Source organism: Corylus avellana, chromosome 3, assembly GCF_965113065.1.
Source record: "Corylus avellana chromosome 3, dhCorAvel1.hap1.2, whole genome shotgun sequence".
Classification (NCBI taxonomy): Eukaryota; Viridiplantae; Streptophyta; class Magnoliopsida; order Fagales; family Betulaceae; genus Corylus; species Corylus avellana.
The window spans coordinates 7284517-7307971 of NC_142492.1; the positions used below are offsets into that span (position 1 = coordinate 7284517).

General features: G+C 35.1%; 2 protein-coding genes across 2 annotated transcripts; one reads left to right on the top strand and one right to left on the bottom strand.

Moving 5' to 3' along the window:
* Positions 1-2559: 2559 nt before the first annotated feature.
* LOC132176338 (RING/FYVE/PHD zinc finger superfamily protein) lies at positions 2560-10548 on the bottom strand. The gene is made up of 8 exons (XM_059588516.2): positions 9280-10548; positions 8712-9073; positions 5420-6589; positions 5169-5327; positions 4672-5020; positions 4441-4511; positions 4224-4346; positions 2560-3393 (listed from the first exon to the last, which is right to left on the bottom strand). The coding sequence occupies exons 1-8, from the start codon at positions 10211-10213 to the stop codon at positions 3040-3042; spliced, it is 3522 nt and encodes a 1173-aa protein (XP_059444499.2). The 5' UTR covers positions 10214-10548; the 3' UTR covers positions 2560-3039.
* Positions 10549-17654: 7106 nt separating this feature from the next.
* Positions 17655-23424, top strand: CID11 (CTC-interacting domain 11). The gene is made up of 11 exons (XM_059588515.2): positions 17655-17894; positions 18012-18461; positions 18678-18785; positions 18890-18934; positions 19019-19091; positions 19187-19299; positions 19391-19450; positions 19541-19588; positions 19693-19761; positions 22723-22784; positions 22894-23424. Exons 2-11 carry the CDS (start codon positions 18039-18041, stop codon positions 22949-22951), a joined length of 1059 nt encoding a protein of 352 aa, XP_059444498.1. The 5' UTR covers positions 17655-17894; positions 18012-18038; the 3' UTR covers positions 22952-23424.
* The last annotated feature ends 31 nt before the right edge of the window (positions 23425-23455 follow it).

Here is a 23455-nt window from a genome sequence, read left to right on the forward strand (position 1 = left end):
TTTTGAAGCCTCCAAGAAAGGAACGTTCGCATAACATTTAATCTAAATTTTATTAACGGATCAAAATTTAAGAATTTATTTAAAATTTAATAGTAATTTTAAAAGTTATATTACCTTTAAAAATATAAAAAATAATAATAATAATAATTTTAAGTTTTTTTTTTTTTAATTATATGTTCACGCAAGAGAATGAGAAAAAGAATTCGAACTAATGACCTCTATTTCACGAAACATGATTTATAGCCGATTGAGCTACCCCTTAAGACAACATTACTCTTTTAGAGGAGGCCCAAATGCCAAATATTACTATTATTTCCATAATACTTATTATTATTGGCTTATTGACTGTTTTTATTTATGTGTTTTTTAAATAAAAAAAAATTTGGAAGCAAAAATTGATGGGTTTTTTTTTTTTTTTTTTTTGAATTGACACGTTGATGGTACTTAACACCGCGTAATGTTATACTATAATTTTAAGACAGAGTTCTCAAAATTTTAATTTATTTTTTATTGAAAGATTTAGATTTTATCACTTTAATATGTAGTTTAATGAAATATAATAATTTTTAAAAGACGGTAAATTTGAAGCATTTGATAGAAAAACGATTAGAGTTTCAAATTTTTAAAAATCTACTTTATAATTAATTATTATATAAAATCTAAGGATTCTAATCTTATCATAATGATATTATAATATTAATTATTAAGTAGTAGTAATGCATATTTAGTTAGAGCCTTTTATTTTTATTTAGTTAGAGCCATTTACTATAGATTCTGAAATTTAATACCTTTTCGTGAAGATATTATATGGTGTTTACAACCTATAAAATGGATAGTGAATGTTAGTCAAGAAATTAATCATCAAAATGATATACATAATTGATCAATCAAGTAGCATCCATTATATAATATGGTAGATCTGGATGTTCTATACGTGGCAGAGATCCAGCAGTACAAAATTAGTGGTACGGGTGTGGTGGCATGTGCATACCTCATTCACACCCATAAGGCAATGTTTGTTAATATTTTTTGAGAGTTTATTTTTTATTTTTAAAAAATATTTTAATTGATATAAAAATGAAAATAATTTCAAGTGTTTTATGATATGGGTTGTATGCTAATATATATATATATATATATATATAAAAGAGAGAGAAAGAGAAGTGATGCTGTAATATAGGAAAAATAAATGATGATTGAAATTGTACTAAAATGGTGTTATTTGAGGGATATGATAAAATTGGCAAATACAAATGACAAAAAGCACATGGGATGATGATTATGAGCATTGTATCAAGAATAAAAGAATGTCAGTAGTCCCAAGAGGTAATTCAATCGGCTGGGATCACACTTAATGAAGCAGAGGTTACTAATTCGATTCTTCCTCCCTCCTCTTGTGCGGACATATACAAAAAAAAATGTTAATAGTCTAGGTGGCAAGAACTAAGATATAGTAAATGTAACTTATTTTTAATGCTTGTACACTTGTCATTCTTGGTTAAACTAGCTCCGATGAACCTAAAAAGCTTTACGGGGGACCTTCCTAAATCGGCTAACTAGTTGAAAAGACTCAATTCTTAGAGGCTTATTATATGGTACACCATATTTTATATACAAATAAAAAAGGGACAAGAAAAGCAATGAATTTTTTTATTTATTATTATTATTATCGGTTTGCAGAAAAGCAATGGATCTAGTTTGCTTTTCTCTTCAACTACACATGGGATGTTATACTATTAAGAACCTTTTGTTGGGGAAAGTATATTCTTTCCTTTCCTTGTTCTTAAGAAAACACATAAAATTAGCCCAAAAGGTGAGAATCAAGATATATATATATATATATGGCAACACAGAAGAAAATCAGAAATAGTTCCACTGAGATGACACGACGCCACTTCCCCAACCCCCCCATACCCAACTCGGGTTGAAGGCCATAGCTTAGTTAAACTAACTTGGCCTATAAGGTGAACAACTGAGCTTTTTTTTAATTCGTATTTTTTAAAAATACGTGCAAGAATTACATATTCTAAAAATAAATATTAATTTAATATGCATTTAGCGAAGTTATTAATTAAAGACGGTGAAAACAACCACCGTAGTGTGGTAACTGAGTGCTCAGGCAGGGGGAGAAAATGAGCAAAGAAACACCAAACACAGCTGTGCAAACCCACTACTGGGGTAATGCAATATTACGTAACCAACAAGAAAAGAAAAAGAAGAGAAAAGAAAATCCAGGCTGCTCACACCACAAAGAAGTTGATCGATCACTTGACGACTTGACGTAACTAACAAGAAAAGAAATTTCATGACCAGCCAGAGCCAGTCAGAGCCATGTAAAAGTAAGATAAACTAAAGCTTGCGAATTGCGATTGGCAGATTCCCTAAAAATAAAGACGGAAACTACTTTTTGTGCTTCGAAGAATAATTTCTACTTTTAAATTGTTTGTTGAAGAAAAACAAAAGGGTTAACAAACAGTGCTTCGAGCTTAGCTTAACAAACAAGAAAAGAAAAAAAAAAAAAAAAAAAAAAAGAAAAGAGTTTTTCACCAACACAATAGCTGATAGATACCATACTGCTTTTCTAAATTTCAGAAAATCTACTAAAAACAAAAATGCTTCTAGGATATGGGTCACAGAATACAAGTCATATGTACATAAATATACATTAATCACATCAAATTTGGCACCAAGTATCTACCCAGCACTTTGCCCTTGCCCTTGCCCAGCAACACTAACACTGGCCACAAAAGTCATCAACTACAACAGGGTGGAAGAGCGCTCTGACTGAGATATCATCATAGGTCTCTACATGGACCTCCATCATCCTTTTGAGGCCATAAGACAATGGTGGCTCAATATAGCCAGCTCTGTCACTACAAATTTACATTGACGATGCTGGACTGCTCTCGCCGACAGGTTGTCTGGCCATCCAACACAGTCGTCGCCACCTCAAGAACCACCCTTGAAATCAGCAGAAAGACCAAACGTTAAACAATCTAGAATTTTTTTTTTTTTTTTTAAATGTTTAGTAATCTAGAATTACAAGGTCCCTGTATCATCTAAACTAGCAGAGGCCTCACTCCCTGCAGGACATGCCCCACCTCCCTGAATCTCATCCTCGCTGAACATACTCTCCTCGCTAGAATCAGAAAATGGTCCAACATCATCATCAGTGAGCAAATCAGCCTTCCTCGACTTTCTCACATCCTTTATTCCCCTCCCTTGGAGAGACAATCGCCTGCGTTTTCGTGCTTTTCGCTTGCCCTTGGGAAACTCTTCTCTTTGTGAGTCGAGGCTCTTACCTTCTACCTCCTTCGTAGATCTGCTTTTGCCATATTCATTATCCTCTGATTCATCAGCATCTGACTTACGCCTTTTCCTGCTTGAATTTGTCTAGTACAAAATAGAGTACACTCAAATTTAGAGAAATGATACTGAGTGCAGATAAATTCAGGCAATAAAATCATCAAGAAGCCAAGCAGCAAAGCAGAAGAGTTTTGACAGAGTGTAAGTCTACTGAATTATACTTTCATATATAAGGTATTAGGAATCAAAACTACTTAACTATAGTCCAGACAAACTTTTAAACTACTTCGAACCTGCTTACATCAAAATTTCCACACTTAACTCCCTGATTTTACCCACTCCATTGTCTCTCCCAACACTTCTTGAGACTCTTAAAATTATCATCATTATTACCAAGCTAAGCCAGCCTTAGAAGAGCATAAATCCTGACCTAACCACAAAGGCCACATGGGAAGCTCGGTTTTTACCACCTACACTACAAGGTATCACTAAAATAGTTGCAGCCATGTTGTAATTTTCAGGGGAATAAAATTTCTTGCAAATAGATGACATGCAAAGCTAACAACTAATGGACATTCAGGATCCAAATTTGCTCATTAGTTTCAGTCACTACCATTAAAGCACTGGTGAAAGCCAATTAGGCCATTTTACAACAAGTTTCATCATTTACTAAAAGTTTGGGTTACAATTTTCCCATTAAACTAGTGGTTTCAACAGTGGCATTGATGACAGATTTTAATTAAGCACTCCACACACACAGGATATTAAATACTGTTGAAAGAATTCTCCATGCATACCCTAGCTAGGTGTTTTTCTTGTATACTCCATGTGTACCTGAGTAGCACTTTTAGCTTTTTGTTTTTAATGATATTTTAATTACTTATTAAAAAAAAAAAAAAAAAAAAATTCATGCATACCTTGGGACCACGATCAACCAACTGGGCCCATTCATGACGGTTCCTCAGGCAATCAAGAACAGCCTGAGAATGACTTGAATATGCATAACGCTCTCCATTATGCTTCCTCAAGTTATGCCAGTGCTGTGGAGGAAGAATGGGAATTAATTTTCTTCTAAATTGACAAAGGCAAACTAACAAATACATAGAAAATTAGCCAGCAATAGAAGTGACATACCGGCAGGACAGCATTACAGAGTTCCTCATAAGTCATGCGCCTGCCTTTGCTCATAATCTCATTGATCAAGCCTACATATAGATATAAAGGATGAGAGAACAACGAAAAGAAAACTGCACAAAAATAAAAAAGAAATAGGAGAAGATGCTTTTCTTTTTATATTGATCCTATTGAAATAGAGATTTCCAAAACACTTGATGAAAATATAATACCCCCCCAACAGGCAGCTACCTGGTAAAGTGCGATGAACAGGACCCCCAACTGCCCCTGTATCATCATCAGAGGTATTCCTAGGTGAATTGCGAATAGAAGACAAATTGCGTTCATTAGCCTCAGTGGAGGAAGATGGGCCACTGTTTGTAGTTGTGGAGGCGGAAGGGATATTCTTCTTAACAGAAAGCAACCCTGTTGGGGATCCATTCTCCTCCTTCTTGGTAGAAGCATCCGCCTTATGCACTACGTCTTGTCTCCTCCGATCAGGAGAAGATGGCACTCTGTCCATCTTTTTAGCTTCATCATCAATCTCTCGAGAACTCCGGAATCCATCTTTGGATGTATCCTTGTATTTTCTTCTAGAAACCTATAAAATGTATCAATAATAAGATCAATTACCAGAGCCACCCTCACGTTAACTATTCATGTTGACAAAGACTTCAACTACGTAGAAAGAAGAGAGTGCTTTATATTTTTCATTAAATTTCAAAGTTCAAAAACACCACACATCTTACCGAACTGTGGTCCTTTCCTCCAGAACTAGATGAACGCTTTATTAGCATGCTTGTCACACCTGGAGAAGCCAACTGAGGTAAGCTACCTGCATTGCGCATGCGTGGCACACGAGGTACTCTAGGAGAACTGTTGAGTTCTTGATGCAGAAGTAAAGCAAGCTGCCAAAAACCAAAAGGAAAATAAGATAAATACAGATGGATCAAACACAAAATCCAGTGAAATCTCTAATATGAGAAACATCTGCTCACACCTCTTCATCGCTAAGGATCGCAGGAGAATTTGAAGCTGGAGGATGCCCAGAAGGTCCATGGCTCTGATTCATCTTAGATGATGGCGGGAAATTTGCATGGTTAAACTTTTCAACTCTTTGAAATTGACCTGAAGCTGGAATCTTATTTTGTGCATGTAAAGACTTCTGATGGTGCAGTGATCCAGCAGACTCACCGGAGCCAGTACTAGGAACAATATTCTGTGCTGAAGTTGATTTAGAAGATGAGTGGAGGACAGAATCTTTAGAATCTGATACAGTTCGCTTTGGAACAGAATCATGTGAAATCCTGCTCGAGTGTGATGCTTTCAAAGCAGAATTTTCAGAAGATTTCGGACGCTCTTTTACGGTATTCCGAGGCAAGTCATCCTTTTCTTCAACCTTGACCACATCACTGGAAGCACGATCTTTCTTATTTCTAACATTGCAGTCAGATGTTGCTCGTTGCATAGTGATAGGGTTTGGATTCTGAGTATCTGCAGGTTTAAAGTCGTCACTAGTGGATGATTTGGACGGCACAATGGTGGATGAAGTGGAAGAAGATTTTCCAATAGATACTACCATATTATGTTGGCTGGGTTGTGCTGAAGAGTTTAAGATAGTTACATCAGATCTTGAACACTCTTCAGCAAATCCCAACACATGTTTGGCTTCGGAAGGAATCTTTTTAACTGCCACAGAACATTCTGAGTCCTCCAATCGTTTAAGCTGACAAGGACCACCAGATAATTCATCACATTTATCTATATGGTAATCACTGACCGCTTCTGAACTTCTTTCAGCATCTTGTTTATGGTCACTCGATTGCGCATCTTGGATATGGTCACTGGATTGCGAACAGCTTAAAGGTGCATCATTCACTTTAGAATTTTCAGACATTTGATCAGAAGATATTCCTGTATCTTTTGCATCACCTAGAGGAGAAGACTGAGTATTCAAGATCCCCCTAGAATTTGTATCATCTTCTTCAGTTTTTACTTTAACGCTTGGTTGTACAGAGGTCAGTGACATGTCACCATTAAAGTCTTGAAGAATCTGATTGTCCTTAACTTCTGGTGGAGTACTAGCCAGATCTGCAATGGGAGGCTTCACAACAGGTCTAGCAGAACCTTCTGCACTATTTTCTAAGTTATCATTTTCCTCGCTAGCTCCCTATTTTAAGAAACAAAAGTATCACTCAAATTGAAGTCTAGAAGCATATAATATGAGCATACACATGTGCACACACAAACAAACACGTACACGCAAACACAGCACATGTACCCACACACACGCTGATAGACACTAATACACTAACAAACCAATCCTATCTGTGATACATGACCCCGCAACTTGTCCCAAGGTACCTGGGTCAACACAACAGTGGCTGCTTCCAACCCAAAAATAATATTTTTGGGGAAGACAAAAAATTTTATCACAAAGTACCACATCATGCCACGCTAAGCAACCAGCTATAGACACCTTTGATAGAAAGTTAGCAAAGAACATAAAACTTTCATTGCTGAACTGGCTATACATAACTGCCAAGTCTACTGCCATGGGAAAACTTTTCTATTTTACCTATTTTTCTAAGTACAAGAAACAGGGCTTCATTAAATGATTCCTGTAAAAAGCATCAGCAATTGAATCTAAAAACTACAACTCTAGACTACTCACTTTAAAAAAAAAAGGTTAAAAGTTGTTTCTGCACTAGAGTTGCTACATCCACTAAATCACGAGATACATAATAAAATTTAGTTAAGCAAAACATGTAACAGGTGTGATTAGAAGTATACTACCAATTACTTAAAACAGGATATGGCAGGTCCACATACCAGTATCCAATATTTGGATCCTTTTTAGGTAAATCCCATATCCTAAGATTTGAATAGTGGAAAAATCAGACACCCAAAAAAAAAAAATACAGCACTCAACACCAAACATGAGTCAATGTGACATAGATCTCTATTCTTTTTTTGATAAGCATAGATCTCTATTCTAAGAGATACCATCCCAAAAGAATAGGTTGTCTAAAAGCATATAAAGCATACTCACAAAGGCATACATGAACACAGATAACATGTGTGTGTGTGTGTTGTATTCACCCATTTCTAAGGAAAAAAATAATCACCAGAATCAATTAATTGCTTATGAGGCTTCCACGATACACTTTTCACTACAATAACAAAACTACAACATGTGTGTTGTATTCAGAACCCACTTCTAAGGAAAAAAATAATCACCAGAATCAATCAATTGCTTATGAGGCTTCCACGATACACTTCTCACTACAATAACAAAAATACAACTTTTAAGAATGACAGCTAATGAAGATGCAATCAGGCCTGTCAGCCAGCTTGAACAATGCCAAAACCTCTGGTCTCAATGTACACAGCCTTGTATTAGTTATAACTAGCTTAGAGAGTTAAAAATTTTGGTTTTAACATTAACAGGGTTGGGCTTCATTCGACTACAGTTTTAAGCCAACATTGCGGTTGAACATTTGTCACTTATGAATGGGGTCCTATTCTTTTTTTTTTTTCCCCCCTTTTTTTTGGGTCAGTATTTAATGGCAGTCTAATAGGTATGGTCCAAATCCACTTGGTTTCCTTGCTTTGCAGGTGTTACCTAATATAAGCGACATATTAATACATTCAAAGTCACAAAGTAATGATTAAAACTAAGTACTACCAATAGCGCATGCACACATTCCCACTTGCCTGTGACTAACCTCCCCTCAAAAAACATCGCATAAACACCCTAGATTTGATCTCCCATGTCATCCTCACTCCACCTCTAAATTATCCATCTTCTTTGACTTTCTTTAACTTCACAGCATAAATGATGCTTTAATTACATAAACTTTCATAAACTAGTCATCAACTCAACTTTCAAAACTCTTCCAGACCATTATCATCCAGCTCCCTTTAAATTCCAAACCCTTGCTATTAAAGGATGTTGGCTGTCAAACCTAATTTAAACCCAGTATCAGGAAACCTTTAATGTAAAAGTTCTATTTTGCAGAGTTTACAGCCTTGCTTCTAACACACTCTGGACAGTCAGATTCTGGGTGATTACCTCATGTAGGTAACCGGGAATGGCAGTGGTACCTGCACCATTGGCGATAGGCCAATAATGGTTTAGCAGTAGGGGCAGTGGAGTATAGCAATATAAAGCTAATTTCAAGACTACCTTGCTTTGCAATATTACAGACAAAGTACTCGAAATTACCCTAAGTACAAGATGGAAATTTACTTTTTACTACACTATATGAGTGAGCAGCAATGAACCATACCTCTTCTTTTACAGGAACACCACCAGCATCAATATTTTCTAATGATGATGCAACACCAACAACAGTTCCTGGAGAACTCTCAACCGCTGTAGGTACTTGATGGCCATCTTTTTCTTCCTTGAGAACAGCTCCAGAAGAAAGCACACACCTAGGCAAGTCAGAAGGTAAGGTTTCTGAAGAGTGCTTAGTAGCAGGTAAGTTGTTTTTAAGCTCTTCAACATTATTGTCTACTGCAAGATAACCATCTGGTACATGCTCTGGAACCACAGCATCCTTCAAACTCTTGTTCTTAATACTTTTAATGTCATCTTTGATAAACTTCGGACCTCTGTCTTCATAAAATTCACTGGTGGGTGTAAACGCTAGTAATAGAAATGAAAACAAAAAATTGAAGTCAACAAGCGCATGTCAACCGCTGCAAGATGTGGTGCACCATCAAAAGTTTTGCAATTAATGTAAAGCTAGAAAATAATTGATAACACTGGTTTGTACTATAAAATATACATTATGCATACACACACACAAATATATACACACTCCAAAAGCATTGCAGGGTACACCAAATCACCTGTTTTAGAAGAATGTGAACCTCTCTTCCTTGCATCTGCCTCTTTCTCAGTAGCTCTAGCCTTCTTCTTCCCACTCCGATCTTTGGATGTCCCCCAATCTTCTTTCTTGCGCTTGGTCGATTGTACTACAAAAGGTCGAAGTAAGCTCCTCTCCTTTTTCACACCACCATTCTGCACGCGTCTAGCATCTAATTCCTCACTATCCCACGTCTTCATCTCCTTCAAAGGCGCCACCTTCCTATCACACCCACCTTCTTCGTCGCTCCTTCCTCTCATTCCGACCAAAGCTGCCACAGGGGCAGCAAAAACCCTCTCCTTCGACAAGGAGAACAAAACGCCGGCACCCTTATCAACCTGGTTCTCATTCTCCTCTTCAATCCTAGAATCTCCCTCTTTCTTCTCATCCCAACAAGGGAACTCCCTATACTGAAAATTAAACTTCTTGGGCACGTACCCAGTGCACTTCCACAGCTCCGGCGTACACACTGACGGCAACCCGCCAAACAAACCCGGATCACCACCCGGAATCCCCTGCACATGCACCCTCTCCTCCATCGGGATATCGGTCCAAAGCCTGAACGGCCGCCTCGGCGCTGGCGCTGGTGCTGGAGCCGGCAGCCCATTGGACCCATACCCACCACTCTCCATTCTCACCGTCTTGGTGGGAAGCTCCACCAACAACTGCGCAACCTCAGTCTCCTCACTATCATTCCTATTACTACCATTCTTTCCCTTACACTTATCACACACAAAGATATCGTCTCCCTTGACGTAACGCGAGCACCGCGTGTGCACCCACACGCCGCACTCGTCGCAATTGACCATCTCCTCACCGTCGTCGAAGTTCACACCGCACAAGCAGTCCACGGTCCACGATTCATCAACCCAGTCGTCTGGTGGGTCGGTGCTCTGGTACCTGTGCGACCGCCCCATAACAGCTAAAACCCCACTAACCCTAATGCCCCTCCAATTTGCACAACAATTCAAAGTCCTAAACGGATAAACCTATCCCCAAATTTGAATTCCTCTATTCTCGCCCAAAATTAAGTAAAATGAGTCATATTAGATATAGAATACGCGTGAGTACCTGATGGAACCCCGAGATTTCTCGTTGATGTGTTGTAGATTGCTATGAATACCGATTGAGAGATACAGAGAGAGACTTCGGCCAATTCCGGTTTCTATCCACACGAGACGGCTTTCTCGCGCACAGATCGGCGGAACCGAAAGAGAGTTTGGGGAAACTCGGATTGTGGGCTTGTTTTGGCGTCCGTCTCGGTTTGACTCACTGTGTATTTAGGCTCGGCTTGGACCAGCCGGCCCACCTTGCGTTAAGGCCTCTTACGCTAAATAAATGAGACTGTCCGGTGTCAGGTACTACCGATAGTAATACATTCCGTGTTAAACAAAAATAAACAAAAAAAATCTTTTAATAAAAATACTAGTTAACCATGCATTATATATATGTATATATATGTATATATTTTTATTTAATAAGAATCAATACAAGGATTAACTATGAGTGTTGGTCACGCTTGTTGAATGAATATAAGATATATATTATAGTATTGAACATTGTTTTTTTAAGAGTATACAATATGTCGTTTTTGAACACTTATTATACGACCAAAGACATGTCATTTTTCTCCTCCATAGGAACTACCGGAAGATCGCACCGCCGCCACTAAAGCTTTTTTTCCCTTAAAAAATACCTAGAAACAACCGAACAACCAAAAGTACTATTTTAATGGCACAATATTTGATGGAATGAGTAATGCTATAAGGAATGCTAGTTTTCTCTTAGTCGTCCCAAATATTATGAGGCTTTTAAAATCACTCATAAATTAAAATTTAATAGTGATCATCTTAAATTTAATTGTGATTTTAAAAGTTATATCATATTTAAGAAGACTTAATCCTCCTTTTAGCATTATAGTTTATGCTATTATATATAATATTAAATATTAGATAGACATATACGGCATTCTCATAATGGTTTATATCATCGTGATTCAAATATTATTACCATCATTTATATTTGACTACTTTCTTCTTTTCTTTTTTTTTACATGTCCGCACAATGGAAGAGAAATGAGAGATAAATATTTGAACTAATGACCTCCTACTTTATGAAACGTAGTCTCTAGCCCATTAAATTATCCCTTGGAGGCGTTTATTACCCAACTTGATAACGTTAGATCTAGTAGTTATACACACCTTAAGAATTTTAGATGATTATGGAGGTTGTATATTTATATTTTAATAATCCTACAAGAGCTTAATGCGGATAGTATTAATATTATTTACCCTAACTTGAGACTGTCAGGACTAATGTTAGAATGATGACTTGTATTATCCTAAATATGACTTGACTTTTAAAATTATTATTGAATTTAAAATTATCATTATTAGAGATTAATATATTGATTATGGGTGTTCAAACGGTTATAACCGCATTTTCATAACTGCAACCGTCTAGGCGGTTATCGGTTATTTTATAACCGGTTAGCAGTTATTCAATCTAATAACCGCTTTTTGTTTAAATGGACTTTTGGGCTTTTTAAGTGTTTTGGGCCTTTAATTTGCTATTTTTTTGTCATATTTTAAGAGTTTAAGGCCAAAATGTTCCAAAAAAGATGAAAAAAAAGACATAACTGAATAAATTCTAGCCAAAAAACATAGCCGAAATCCATTAATCCAAATTCAAATGAAAAAAAATTAAAAAGACAAATCTCAAATCTGGATACATATTACAAAATACAAATCAAATGGAAGCAAAGCAAATATAAATATAATAAATATTGATATTTATTAATATATATTTATATTATTATATATAGATAAAGGCGGTTATCGATTATTACCGCATTTTCATACCCCTAAAACTGTTAACCGCAACCGCCCTAATCTGTTAGCAACTTTTAATAACCGACTTCCAAATCGGTTAGCGGTTATCGGTTATCGGTTATAATCACTTATCGGTTGGCGGGTATGTTATAACCAATCCGCTTGAACATCCCTAATATTGATGATTTTAAAAGTCATATCACATTGTAATAACATTTTATGATTCATATATATATATATATATATATATATATATATATATAGAATTTCCCGATTGTCACATCTTTTCCGTATTTCACTATATCTTAACAATCCTAGTGAATTATGAATTGACACTATTAATATTCTTTTGACCTAATTTAAGGAGTAATGTTATAAGTCTTCTTAGAGTTATCTAAAATGTGATATGGCTTTTAAAATCACTAATAGATCAAAAGTCAATAAATCATATCTCAAATTTAACAGTGATTTTAAAAGTCACATCACATTTTGTATGACTCTAGAAGGACTTTAGGAAGACTTATATCATTACTCTAATTTGAGATTAATTGTTGAATCTTTTCTTTATATCTTCATGTCTTAGAAATTGTTGAGAATCTTAATTCGGATAATATTAATATCCTTTAGACGGAACTTGAAATTATTGGTCACATCCTTTTGTTAACATGGTAATGGATTGAGAAGTTTATAGGGTTTATTTTTTATCTTGATCTCTCAAATTAAAACACAACGCGTACGCATTTTCTTTTTCAAAGACTTCACAACTTTTTATATAAATATTTTAAGAGGGTGGCCACACGGCCCACACATCCTCTCGTTCTTCTTTCATTTTTCATCTTTTTAATTTTTTCGTAAGAACTCAACCTCACACATGAAAAAACAAGACAAAGAGGTAAGAACTCAACCTCACACATGAAAAAATAAGGCAGAGATGGAATTTGGGTTTTTGAGGGTGGCGTGTGGCGGCGGCGGCGGCGGTGACATAGTATATTAAGAATTTTCTTTTTTATTTTTAAGAGAAAAAAAAAAAGACGAGGTAAAATAGAGATTTTTTGTTGACGAGGGATATAAAAAGATAAAAATATAGTATTTTTATATCACTCGGTTTTTTTTTTGGCTCAAACTGAAGTGTCATTCTCTTAATAGAGAGCATAATAACATAATAACAATAACATATTTAGAATAAAACATATCAAGCAAACAACCTTACTCAAACGAAGGCATCAAACATACAACTCTCAAGCATACAACCTTTCTTAAACTAAGGAAACTCACATATTCATAACATAAACCTTACATTTCCCATAAAATTCCTACCATAAATTTCATAAATCCTTTAATTTTGTTCTTTCTATCCTTCAAGAAAACATACTTTCATTTAAAGCATGTAAACACACATGGTCACATGGTTTCATCTTCATAAACATATTTAAACACGTAGAGCTCAGTATTATAAATGAAATCATCTCATTATATATGCATACATCATGCAACATATATATAAAATAATTTATGTGCTAGCTAGGTCAATAAGTTTATATTTACAACCTGTTGTTCCTTTATTAGTAACACCTTTTGAGCACATTTCCAAGCTTTTCTGCATTATGTTTTAATGTTAGCTCATAGTCCTAAGGTTTATTGAGCTTAACATAGATTCCAATGGACATATCAAAATATACTTATATTCTCAAAGAGAAATGCTATTTTTTTAATCTCAACTTAGATGGAAGATAGATACATACATGTCTCATTACCAAATTACAATATAGGGTACAACAAAAACATCCTAAGCTTGTCCACCCAAACATCAATGATTAGTTGATTAAATAATTATTTTATTTACATGAATTATTATTGAACATTAAGAAACATTAGAAATAACCCAAAACCCAAAACACTCATCAAAAGTCAAAACACAATATATATATATATATATATATATATATATATATATATATATATATATATATATATATATATATATATATATATTCCCCTTTATATTACATTATAACAGTTAAAAAAAAAAAAACTCAAAACACAATAATAAACATACCCAATATTGGTATGTTAGATTTTTATTTTATTTTGGTGTGGGGGTAATATATTACTTGTATTATGTATTGTTTTTGTCAAAATCATGCATTGCTTCATCTTGGAAGCAAACCCATATAATGTTCAATGTGCTTCTTCGATCTTCACTTGTACTATTTAATTTTTTTAATTGCTAGCTTCTTAACATTCCATTTGCACCTCATACGCAGCAAGATGGGAAATAACGCCATTATTGGTTGAGGAATCGAGGGCAACGAAAATGAAAACACATGAACAATTTTTTATCCAATATCATCATCTTCGTAATTGTAGGGTTTATCAACCATATTTAAATCATAAATTGCTGAGTTGCCTTTCACCCAAAAGTAAAGACTGCTTATTAATTATAAAATATTTGCAAATTAAGAATACTTTCTTGTACTATTTCATGTTGTTGCTTGAATGATATATATATATATATATATATATATATATATATATATATATATATATACCCTACTTTTTGCATTCATTCATATTGGTGAGATATTGGCTGACATGGTATTTGAAGTAGTTTTTTATGTCAATTATTTTTGAAAAAAGTCACTTAAAATATTCAACATCAACCGATATAAAATGAGTGTGAAACTCAGGCATGAAAAAATTGGCATGCAAATATTAGATACGAGTCCGTATATTAGGGTTTCAAGTCTTGAAATAGGTGAAATCGAGAGATCATATATATATATATATATATATATATATATATATTTTACGTTAAGATTTTGTTGTATTTGATCTCATGTCATTTAAAATTTTAAATAATATGGTAACATATATCTCATATTAAATATGTGAAATAGAGAAGATCTTATGGAGTTAACCTTCTTGCCTTCCTCTCCACATATTTTGCTTACTTGGTTAATGTCCCAAAAATCAGCACCCTAAACAATGCCATTTTAGCCCAATTGGCAACATCTTCACAACTATTGCTGCGTGGCCATGAAACCAATATAAATCTTTCATTCTCATTAGTGACAACAATGGTGGACATCATTCAAGAACTAAATAGTCTCCCTTGTCCAACATCAATTTGTACGTGTGCAACAATATCTACATGTCCTGTCCATTTCACATTAACTTTACGAGTAAATGCTAAGAAGACTCCTATTTTACTCCCCATTTTTTACTTTCTTATGCATGTCACGTCAAATAAATAATTTGCCCTTATGTCTTGATGGGTGCCACCCTCACCCACCACACAAGGGGGTGGTTGGACCATGGCAACCAAATTTCATATAAAAAATTGTCACTACCACTCTTGTAGCTTGGAAATAGTGTAACCATCCTCAAAGATCGAGCATTTTTCAAAGCTAAAGTGAAAGTGACATGTCATTTAATTTTTTGGGAGCTTGACGTGGCAATTGTCATGCTAGAGAGTATAAAAGATTGGAGTAAAATGAGAGTGTTCTTAAAATTTTCCTAACTTTACAAACTCTAAGGCCCGAATAATGCAAACACATATTTTTGGGCATAGTAATCTTACCTAGACAAACCAATATGGTAATTTGAGAAGATAAATGCTAAATACTACACTCCATCTTATTTTGATTTTGTTGGGTTAATGTAGCAATGCCCGTTTATCCTTAATTTTTATTTTTTTTGGTAACAAAGATTGATCTACCCAGGGGCAGAACCGACCCTGCCTTTGAGGGGTCTTTGCCCCACCAAATTTTAGAAATGGCACACAAAATTGAACATTTATTTTAAATTTTATGCATTTTTATGAAATGGACCTCCCAAAATCAATATTTTTACCTCAAAAAATGCTAACGTTTTAGTTTAGTCTCCTCCTCTCCTCATATTATAGTTATGTTCTTAACAAAAAGGTTGATTAATACTATCACATTAGTGTTTTTAAGAACTAGTTCAATTGACTGGGAATTACACCCCATGAAACAGAAATCATTAGCTTGAATTATTATTATTATTTTTTTTTATGTGGACATGTAAAAAAAAAAATCTGTAATATTATTTCAGTAAAATAAAATAGAAATATGATTTTTTACTTATTCCATTTTAGGAATCTGACATTGTCACTCAGCTTTTCAATTTGATTTTATTTATTTTTTAATAATAAAGGCATTCAACTGATTAGCGCTGCAGATTATATCAATAAAATAGAATAAAAATGGGAAAGAAAAGCCAAAAGGCAGTGGCTGCCAAAAAAGTTGACGGACTGATTTCTGCTGTGAATACGGCTCTTTTAATTTGTTTCGGGCCACGTAGGTACCCGACACCCGACTGTTCAAAATCACGAAACATTGCCACTAGGCTCTAGCGCTAGGCTTCACGCTTCTCTACTCACGCTCGTGTCTATCCAAAACGGGTATGGGCTACCGGCTACGGATCTTACCAGTAGATTCTTCATATTTAATTTTTTTTTTTTTAGGACAGAAATTTTTTTGAAAAAAATATATACTAAACTCATTTAAGTGTTTATAAACATTTAAAACGCACAATAAATTTTTAATATCATTAATAATAATTTACTAACTTAGACTAACATTTTAAATATTTATAATAATTTATTACTATTTTAAATGGGTTGAAAGATATTTCCTCCACACAAATTTTAAAATTTTTTTTGTTATTTTTTAATTAAATGATTTAAATCTTTAACTAAATTTGAGTTGAAGAACTGCATTTTTCTATTTTAGTTATTTATTTATTTTAAAATAATGTATATAAAAATTAACTTTTTAGTTATTCACTTTTTTTTTTTCATTTAAAATATTATTTTTTATTTACAAAGAAGAGAGAACAATATTTTTTTAATCATTATTGACATTGTTAAAATAATTAAAAATTTGTTGAGCTACAGCTACAATAGCAGATCAACAAATCTTTAACTAGTTTGTTGAGCTAAATGTAAAATATTTTTTTTAAAAAATTTCGCTTAAGAATTAACTAAACTTGTTTTTTTTTAAAAAAACTATTTTGTTGAGCCAGATAAATACTCTTACTATTCATGTGTATTCACGTTTATAAAGTTAGTTAGACGTAAACGACAATGCTTTTACTTGAATATTAGGGGTAATTTGGTTTTGTTTGTTAACATTTTTGTTTTTTTTTCTCAAAACCAAAATATTAACAAACAATCTAAACATAAACACTACTAAAAATACAAAAATAAGTTTTACATTTATGTTTTTAATTTTTTTTTTTAATAAAAAAACCTTCCCAAAACATATTAACTAACAAAATATTTATAGCAAAATTGGGAATAACTATAATAATTGAATGTCTTAGATCATTAATTATTAAAGAGTGATTTGCAAGAAAAATTTGATAATTAAAGAATATTTACGAGTTATAAATATTAAAATACTTTTAGATTTATTAATGAGTTAAAAACGATAATTAACATTTTGTTGAAAATTCTACCATCACCCAGAGCTTCCTCATCTACACACACATACATGCATACATGTAGATGTTGAAGGATAGTACATACCATCCTCCAAGTATAGTCTCTCTCTTTTTCTCTCTCTGTGTCTCTCTCAAAGCAAAGCAGTATCTGAGTCGAACAATCGTCGCCATTCTTAGGACGATGTGAAGCAGATCCACACCTCGATCCGAGGAACCTCTTCGGTCTCTCTCTCCCTCACACAATCACTCCGAAACCCAAAAACAAAACCTCCACAAAATATACAAAAACAAAAATCCCCAAGTAAGATTCGAGCTTTTAAAAGTTTTAAGCTTTGATTTTTTTGTTTTTGTTTTTCGAACACATTTCTGACTTATTTTTGTAATTTTGTAATTTGGGTTTTCTTCTTTATGATCAAAGATCAGAGAACTGTGTGTGAGTGAATCAATGGCTGTTGTTGAAAATGCTGGGCTGAGCGTGGGCTCGTCTAGCCGGAGCTTCGAGGCGGCGTCGCAGGAATCGGGTGGTGGGCCGTCATCCAACGGTCACGATCAGGCCAGGCACGGCCTCGTGCGACACCGTATCGACCCCCATCACGATCAGGGGCTGTACATTAAGACCCAGCAGAGCTTCGATGTGAAGATCGGGGCCCACCGATCCAACGGCGGTGATTCGTCGATGAATGGGGACGCCGGCGAGAGTTTCAACCGGGATATGAGGGAATTGCAGGACCTGTTCTCGAAGCTCAACCCCATGGCCGAGGAGTTTGTGCCTCCATCACTGGCTAACAATGGTGGGTTTTACGGTAACAGCTTGGTAATACACGGGAGCGACAGGAATGGCTTTGCTAACGGAAACAATGGCCGACGGGTATGTATGAGCTTGACCCTTTGTTTGGTGCTTGAGAAAATGAAGGACAAAGAGCCTAAAAATGATAGCTTTCTTGGAGTATTTGTTTTTTTGTAGCACGATAAGCTTGTGTTTGTGTTTAGTTGAGTTGAGGGTGTTGTTTTCTCAGGTTTTAATGTTAAGATTCTGGGTTTTAGCATTTATGTGTAGAGGTTTCTTGGTGCGTGTTTGTCTCAGAGGAAGAATTATAATCAAGGGAAACGGAGGTTGAACACAAGGACGAGTTTGGCTCAGCGAGAGGAATCAATTCGGAGGACTGTTTATGTGTCTGACATTGATCAACAGGTATAGAATCAATTCTTGGTTGCCATTGTTATCTGTCTTTGGTGGGTTTATGTTTGTGTGTGTGTCAGTGTGTTAGATTGATGTGTTGGTTGTTTGGGACATAGGTCACTGAAGAACAGCTTGCAGCTCTGTTTGTCAATTGTGGACAGGTAATGGATTTATTTTTCTACTAACGGTTTTCTGATAGGATGGTTGAAATGGTGGTCTTGAAGTAGTTCTTTTTATGTGTGAAGGTTGTTGACTGCCGAATATGTGGTGACCCCAGTTCTGTGCTTCGTTTTGCTTTTGTTGAGTTTACTGATGAAGGTAATGTGAAGTTCTGTGGTGCATCGTTAAAGAGTTTCCAGCGTGGTAATGAAATTGTGATGGTCACTCGATCAATTACTCTGTTGGTTATGCAGAAGGTGCAAGGGCTGCTTTACAACTGGCGGGGACGGTGCTTGGATTCTACCCCGTGAGAGTGCTGCCTTCTAAAACAGCTATTGCACCAGTTAATCCAACTTTTTTGCCAAGGGTGAGAGGGCTTAGCTATTTTAACTAATGCATTTTTCATTATCCATGGTTACATGAGTATGTGTTGATTTGATTAGTTCTTCGGATTTCAGACTGAAGATGAGCGTGAGATGTGTGCAAGAACTATCTATTGTACAAATATTGACAAGAAGGTGATTTTTCAGTAGTTTATCATTGAATGTGCCCCATGGTGTGGTCTGCAGAAACCCATATTACAAATTTGTACGGATTGTTTTATGCAGGTTTCTCAAGCTGATGTCAAACTCTTTTTTGAAACGGTCTGTGGAGAGGTTTGTGATTATCACTGTCGTGATTCTGAAACTTTTGTATATTCTCAATGTTTTGACCATCAGTTGTAAGGAATGCGTTAATGAGGACAACTTTTTTGATGCAGGTTTATCGCCTGAGGCTACTAGGGGACTATCACCATTCCACTCGTATTGCTTTTGTTGAGTTTGTGATGGTAATTGCCTCTTTTTCTTTATTAGTGCATGCTGGTTTTTTTCATTCCCATATGTGGTTTTTCCCCTAATCATTAAAAGCAATGGGAGCTTAAGCAAAGTGTTCGTAAAGAAATAGAGGCTTTTTAAATGACCAAATCTCCATTAGTCCGTAAACTAATTGTATACCACCACTGATAAACACCAGAATAAGCGATATTTACTGGTTCAAGAGCACCCCCCCAGTAAAAGCTTCCATGGCTGGTTGGCCAAAATGAGAATCCCAAATTGCATGAGCAATGGTGAGCAATGCGTCTTACATGTAAAGGGTCCTGTACCCATGTCTAGTTCTAGATCCTAACGCAGGGTAAATCCTCTCAATGGTTGAGGAAAATAGCTAAGGTATGCGCCGGGGGGGTGGTTTGGATTAGGAGATTAGATTGAGTTATAGTTATCTTTGATGTGAGAGAGATTGTTCTGAGCTATGTGGATGAGAAAATCATCAGGACCGCTCTTGATAACATTGGTTGCTACTCACCTTGAATTAATCTTGATTATATTAGGATTGGAGTGAGAGTCAAACTATTTTCTGCAAGACTTGTGGTTGAGGTTGGATTATAATTTAGTGATAATAAGCTTTTCGTCTTGTTGGGAATGAATTGATAAATGTTTTTCATAAAACAGATCAAAATTCTTTCTTTTTATTATAGCAGCCAAGAATAATGTTTATCAACGATAGTATTTGTGGATTACGCATCTTATTTAGTGGTATACCATTTATCAACAATAGTAAAATCAAGGTATAATAGAAATTGGTGATTAACTATTTTTATTTTTATTTAGTTTGTATTGTTTGTCCTAAAAAAATGCATGTCTGTAGTCCATACTGGTAATTTCTGTTTTAGGAAGGTTCAACAGTCATGCATCTTTAAGGGTAAACTCTTAACTCTTAATTGAGATGATCTTATTATTCTAAGCTTTGAACATGTTGTAGGATGGGTAGATTGTTCTCTAGAAGGTAGGAAGATAAGTATATAATATTCTACCTACTCACAGTTTTAGTATATAATTTGTGCTATTTTCTACTTAGAGCACTAGTAGTAGATGTCCTATATGCCATTCCCTTATGTTTAGGGAAAATTAAAAAAAAAAACCACAAAAACCTACTCACATCAGATTCCGTACATTTAACAAATCCTCAAGGGTTGCTACAGTGTTTCCCAATGTATAGGGAACCAAAAGTGGTTCTCAATACATTATTTTAATATAAACATTTCTCTTTCCTCTCTCCTCTTTTATCCTTTTGTCTTTAATTGGGGATTGTGTTGGGATTTTGTGAAAAAAAGTGAAGGTAGGTAGAAAACTTGTATTTTGTAAAGAAATAATATTTTAATAGTATAAGGAAAGGTAAAGGAAGTTATTGTAAAATACATTTTTATAGAGAAGTAAAAAGTAGTTTTGTGCCCTAAACTTAGGAAAAGTCAAAGAAAAGTTGATGCTAGTGCTCTTAGATGTTAAATGATATGGCTTTCCTTTGTATCTTTAGAGGAACATTTTGTTCTAGTTGGTGTGAAGATTCTAAAGGATGTTGTGGGAATGCATTCATAGTTCTGTTTGCACCAATATTTTTTCTTGCCAAAAAATTATTGGCTGTAAGTTTGTCAGGTGATAAATAATTTTCGCGATTAATATCATGGAAAAGTAAAATGGTGGTTTCCACTCCTAAGTGGGGTAAAACTATGGGTTGCTTTGTGCGTCATGAAAATTATATGAGCTTTATGGCAATTATAGTGGGGAATAAATTCGGACCAAGATACGAGTAATCGAATTTGATAAATTAGGTGGACTGACACTGAAAATTAATTGGTGCTATCAGTCCAGAATTGTGGTAAGCTGAAGGTAAAATGAAATGGTGCGTGCAATATTGAAGTATCTTAATCATTTGTTGGTGCACAAACAACATACTTTGGCCTACATATTCACTTAGTTTTCATCCATGTGTTGGCAAGATATAATCCACTTTGGCTACAATAAATTCAATGGCGTGCATATTCTCTGCCTTGCTTATTAGCATACTTTGTTTACCTCAAAACATTACTGCCCTCATGGTATGCAATTTGGATAGTGTGATCCCTCTTGTGGTCCCAAGCACACTAGACACTAGTGGCACAATTCTTTAAATAGACATTAATATGTTATTGACCTAAAAGAATGCCATATTTCTTAACTTGAGCAAGAGCAAGCTCATTAACCGTACTATTTTCTGTCTGTTCTTAACCTGGATTATCAAGTCTGTTTCTGATATTTACAAGGCAAATATGACCTGTTGCACTGAGTATAGTTGGTTTCCCTATTTCTGCTTATTTTATACCTTTTAATCTGAGATGATACTTTTGCCCTTAGCTTTTGGACCATATGATTTCTCCCCTACCCATAAATAAAGGGCGAAGGATAATAAGGTCAGAGGTTGAATCCCATTTAGGAGTTTTGATTTATATTTAAAAGGGTCATTACCCAATCTGGTCCCACTTAATGCGGGGATCTTGGGAGTGATATATTCCTATAAGAGAATATATTTTAAAAATTACAATATAAAAACATAGTCCCATGTTTGCATTGATATGTGCATGTGTGTTATCTTTGGCGTACTATTGGTATAATATAATGATTTGCTATTGACCAGAACTAAAGTGGTAAGGATCACATGCACAAGTCATGTTGTTCATTGTTTTTGTGACTGCCTGCCTTCTATCGCTAATGACCATAAAATTGATTATTTAAGTGGGTTTTAAGTCGCATGCAATATTTAGTCTCAATTTGCCTTGACCTGTATATTGATTTTTGCAATGTAATCAACCGAGCTCCGGATGATATTTAAACAATTCAATGACTTTCTTGAGGAAGACCTCTCAATTTGCCTTGACCTCTATATTGATTGTTGCAATGTATGGAATTATAGATGTAATATATTATTCTGCCTGCAGGCTGAAAGTGCAATTGCTGCTCTCAACTGTAGCGGTGTGGTTCTGGGTTCTTCGCCAATAAGGTCTGATTGCTTGCTCTTTCATTCCCCACCTTTTTTTATTTTAAAACTTCTGCAGTATAATGATTTGGCTTTCTTTATCTAATTGATTTTTGGTGTTGTGTAAATCCAGGGTAAGCCCGTCAAAGACACCTGTCCGCCCTCGTGCTCCTCGTCTTCCCATGCATTGAACATCTTTGGCACCCCAGACTGATTCAACATTGCAGTTTATATATATATTTAACCACACACACACACAAACCATGTAAAGATGCTTTCCATCTCTGGTTGGTCTATTTAGTATGTATACTTGTCCTCTGCTTCAATGCCGTGCGATCTTTTGTTATCATGGGGATTATGTTTTGTTTGTCCTAGCATCCTAGCATATAGAGTTGGACAGAACCTCCGAGGCTTTGGGAGATTTAATGTATACCGCTCATTGATATGGATTGGGATTTTCCCTAGATCAAACCCTATACAGAAGTTTCTGACTCATGACGATCCTATTAATAGTCTCTTTGTGACACTAACAAAGTGGTGTTTTCACCGATTAGGTGTTTCAAAAATACCTTGCCAGTTATATATGGCTGGCTTCTTGTGCACATGCAAAGTTGTGTTTTCTCTCTTATTCTTAATTCTGATTGTTTTATGAGGATCTTTGTCACCCTGCTTTATGTTGCTTTAAACTGATGGCT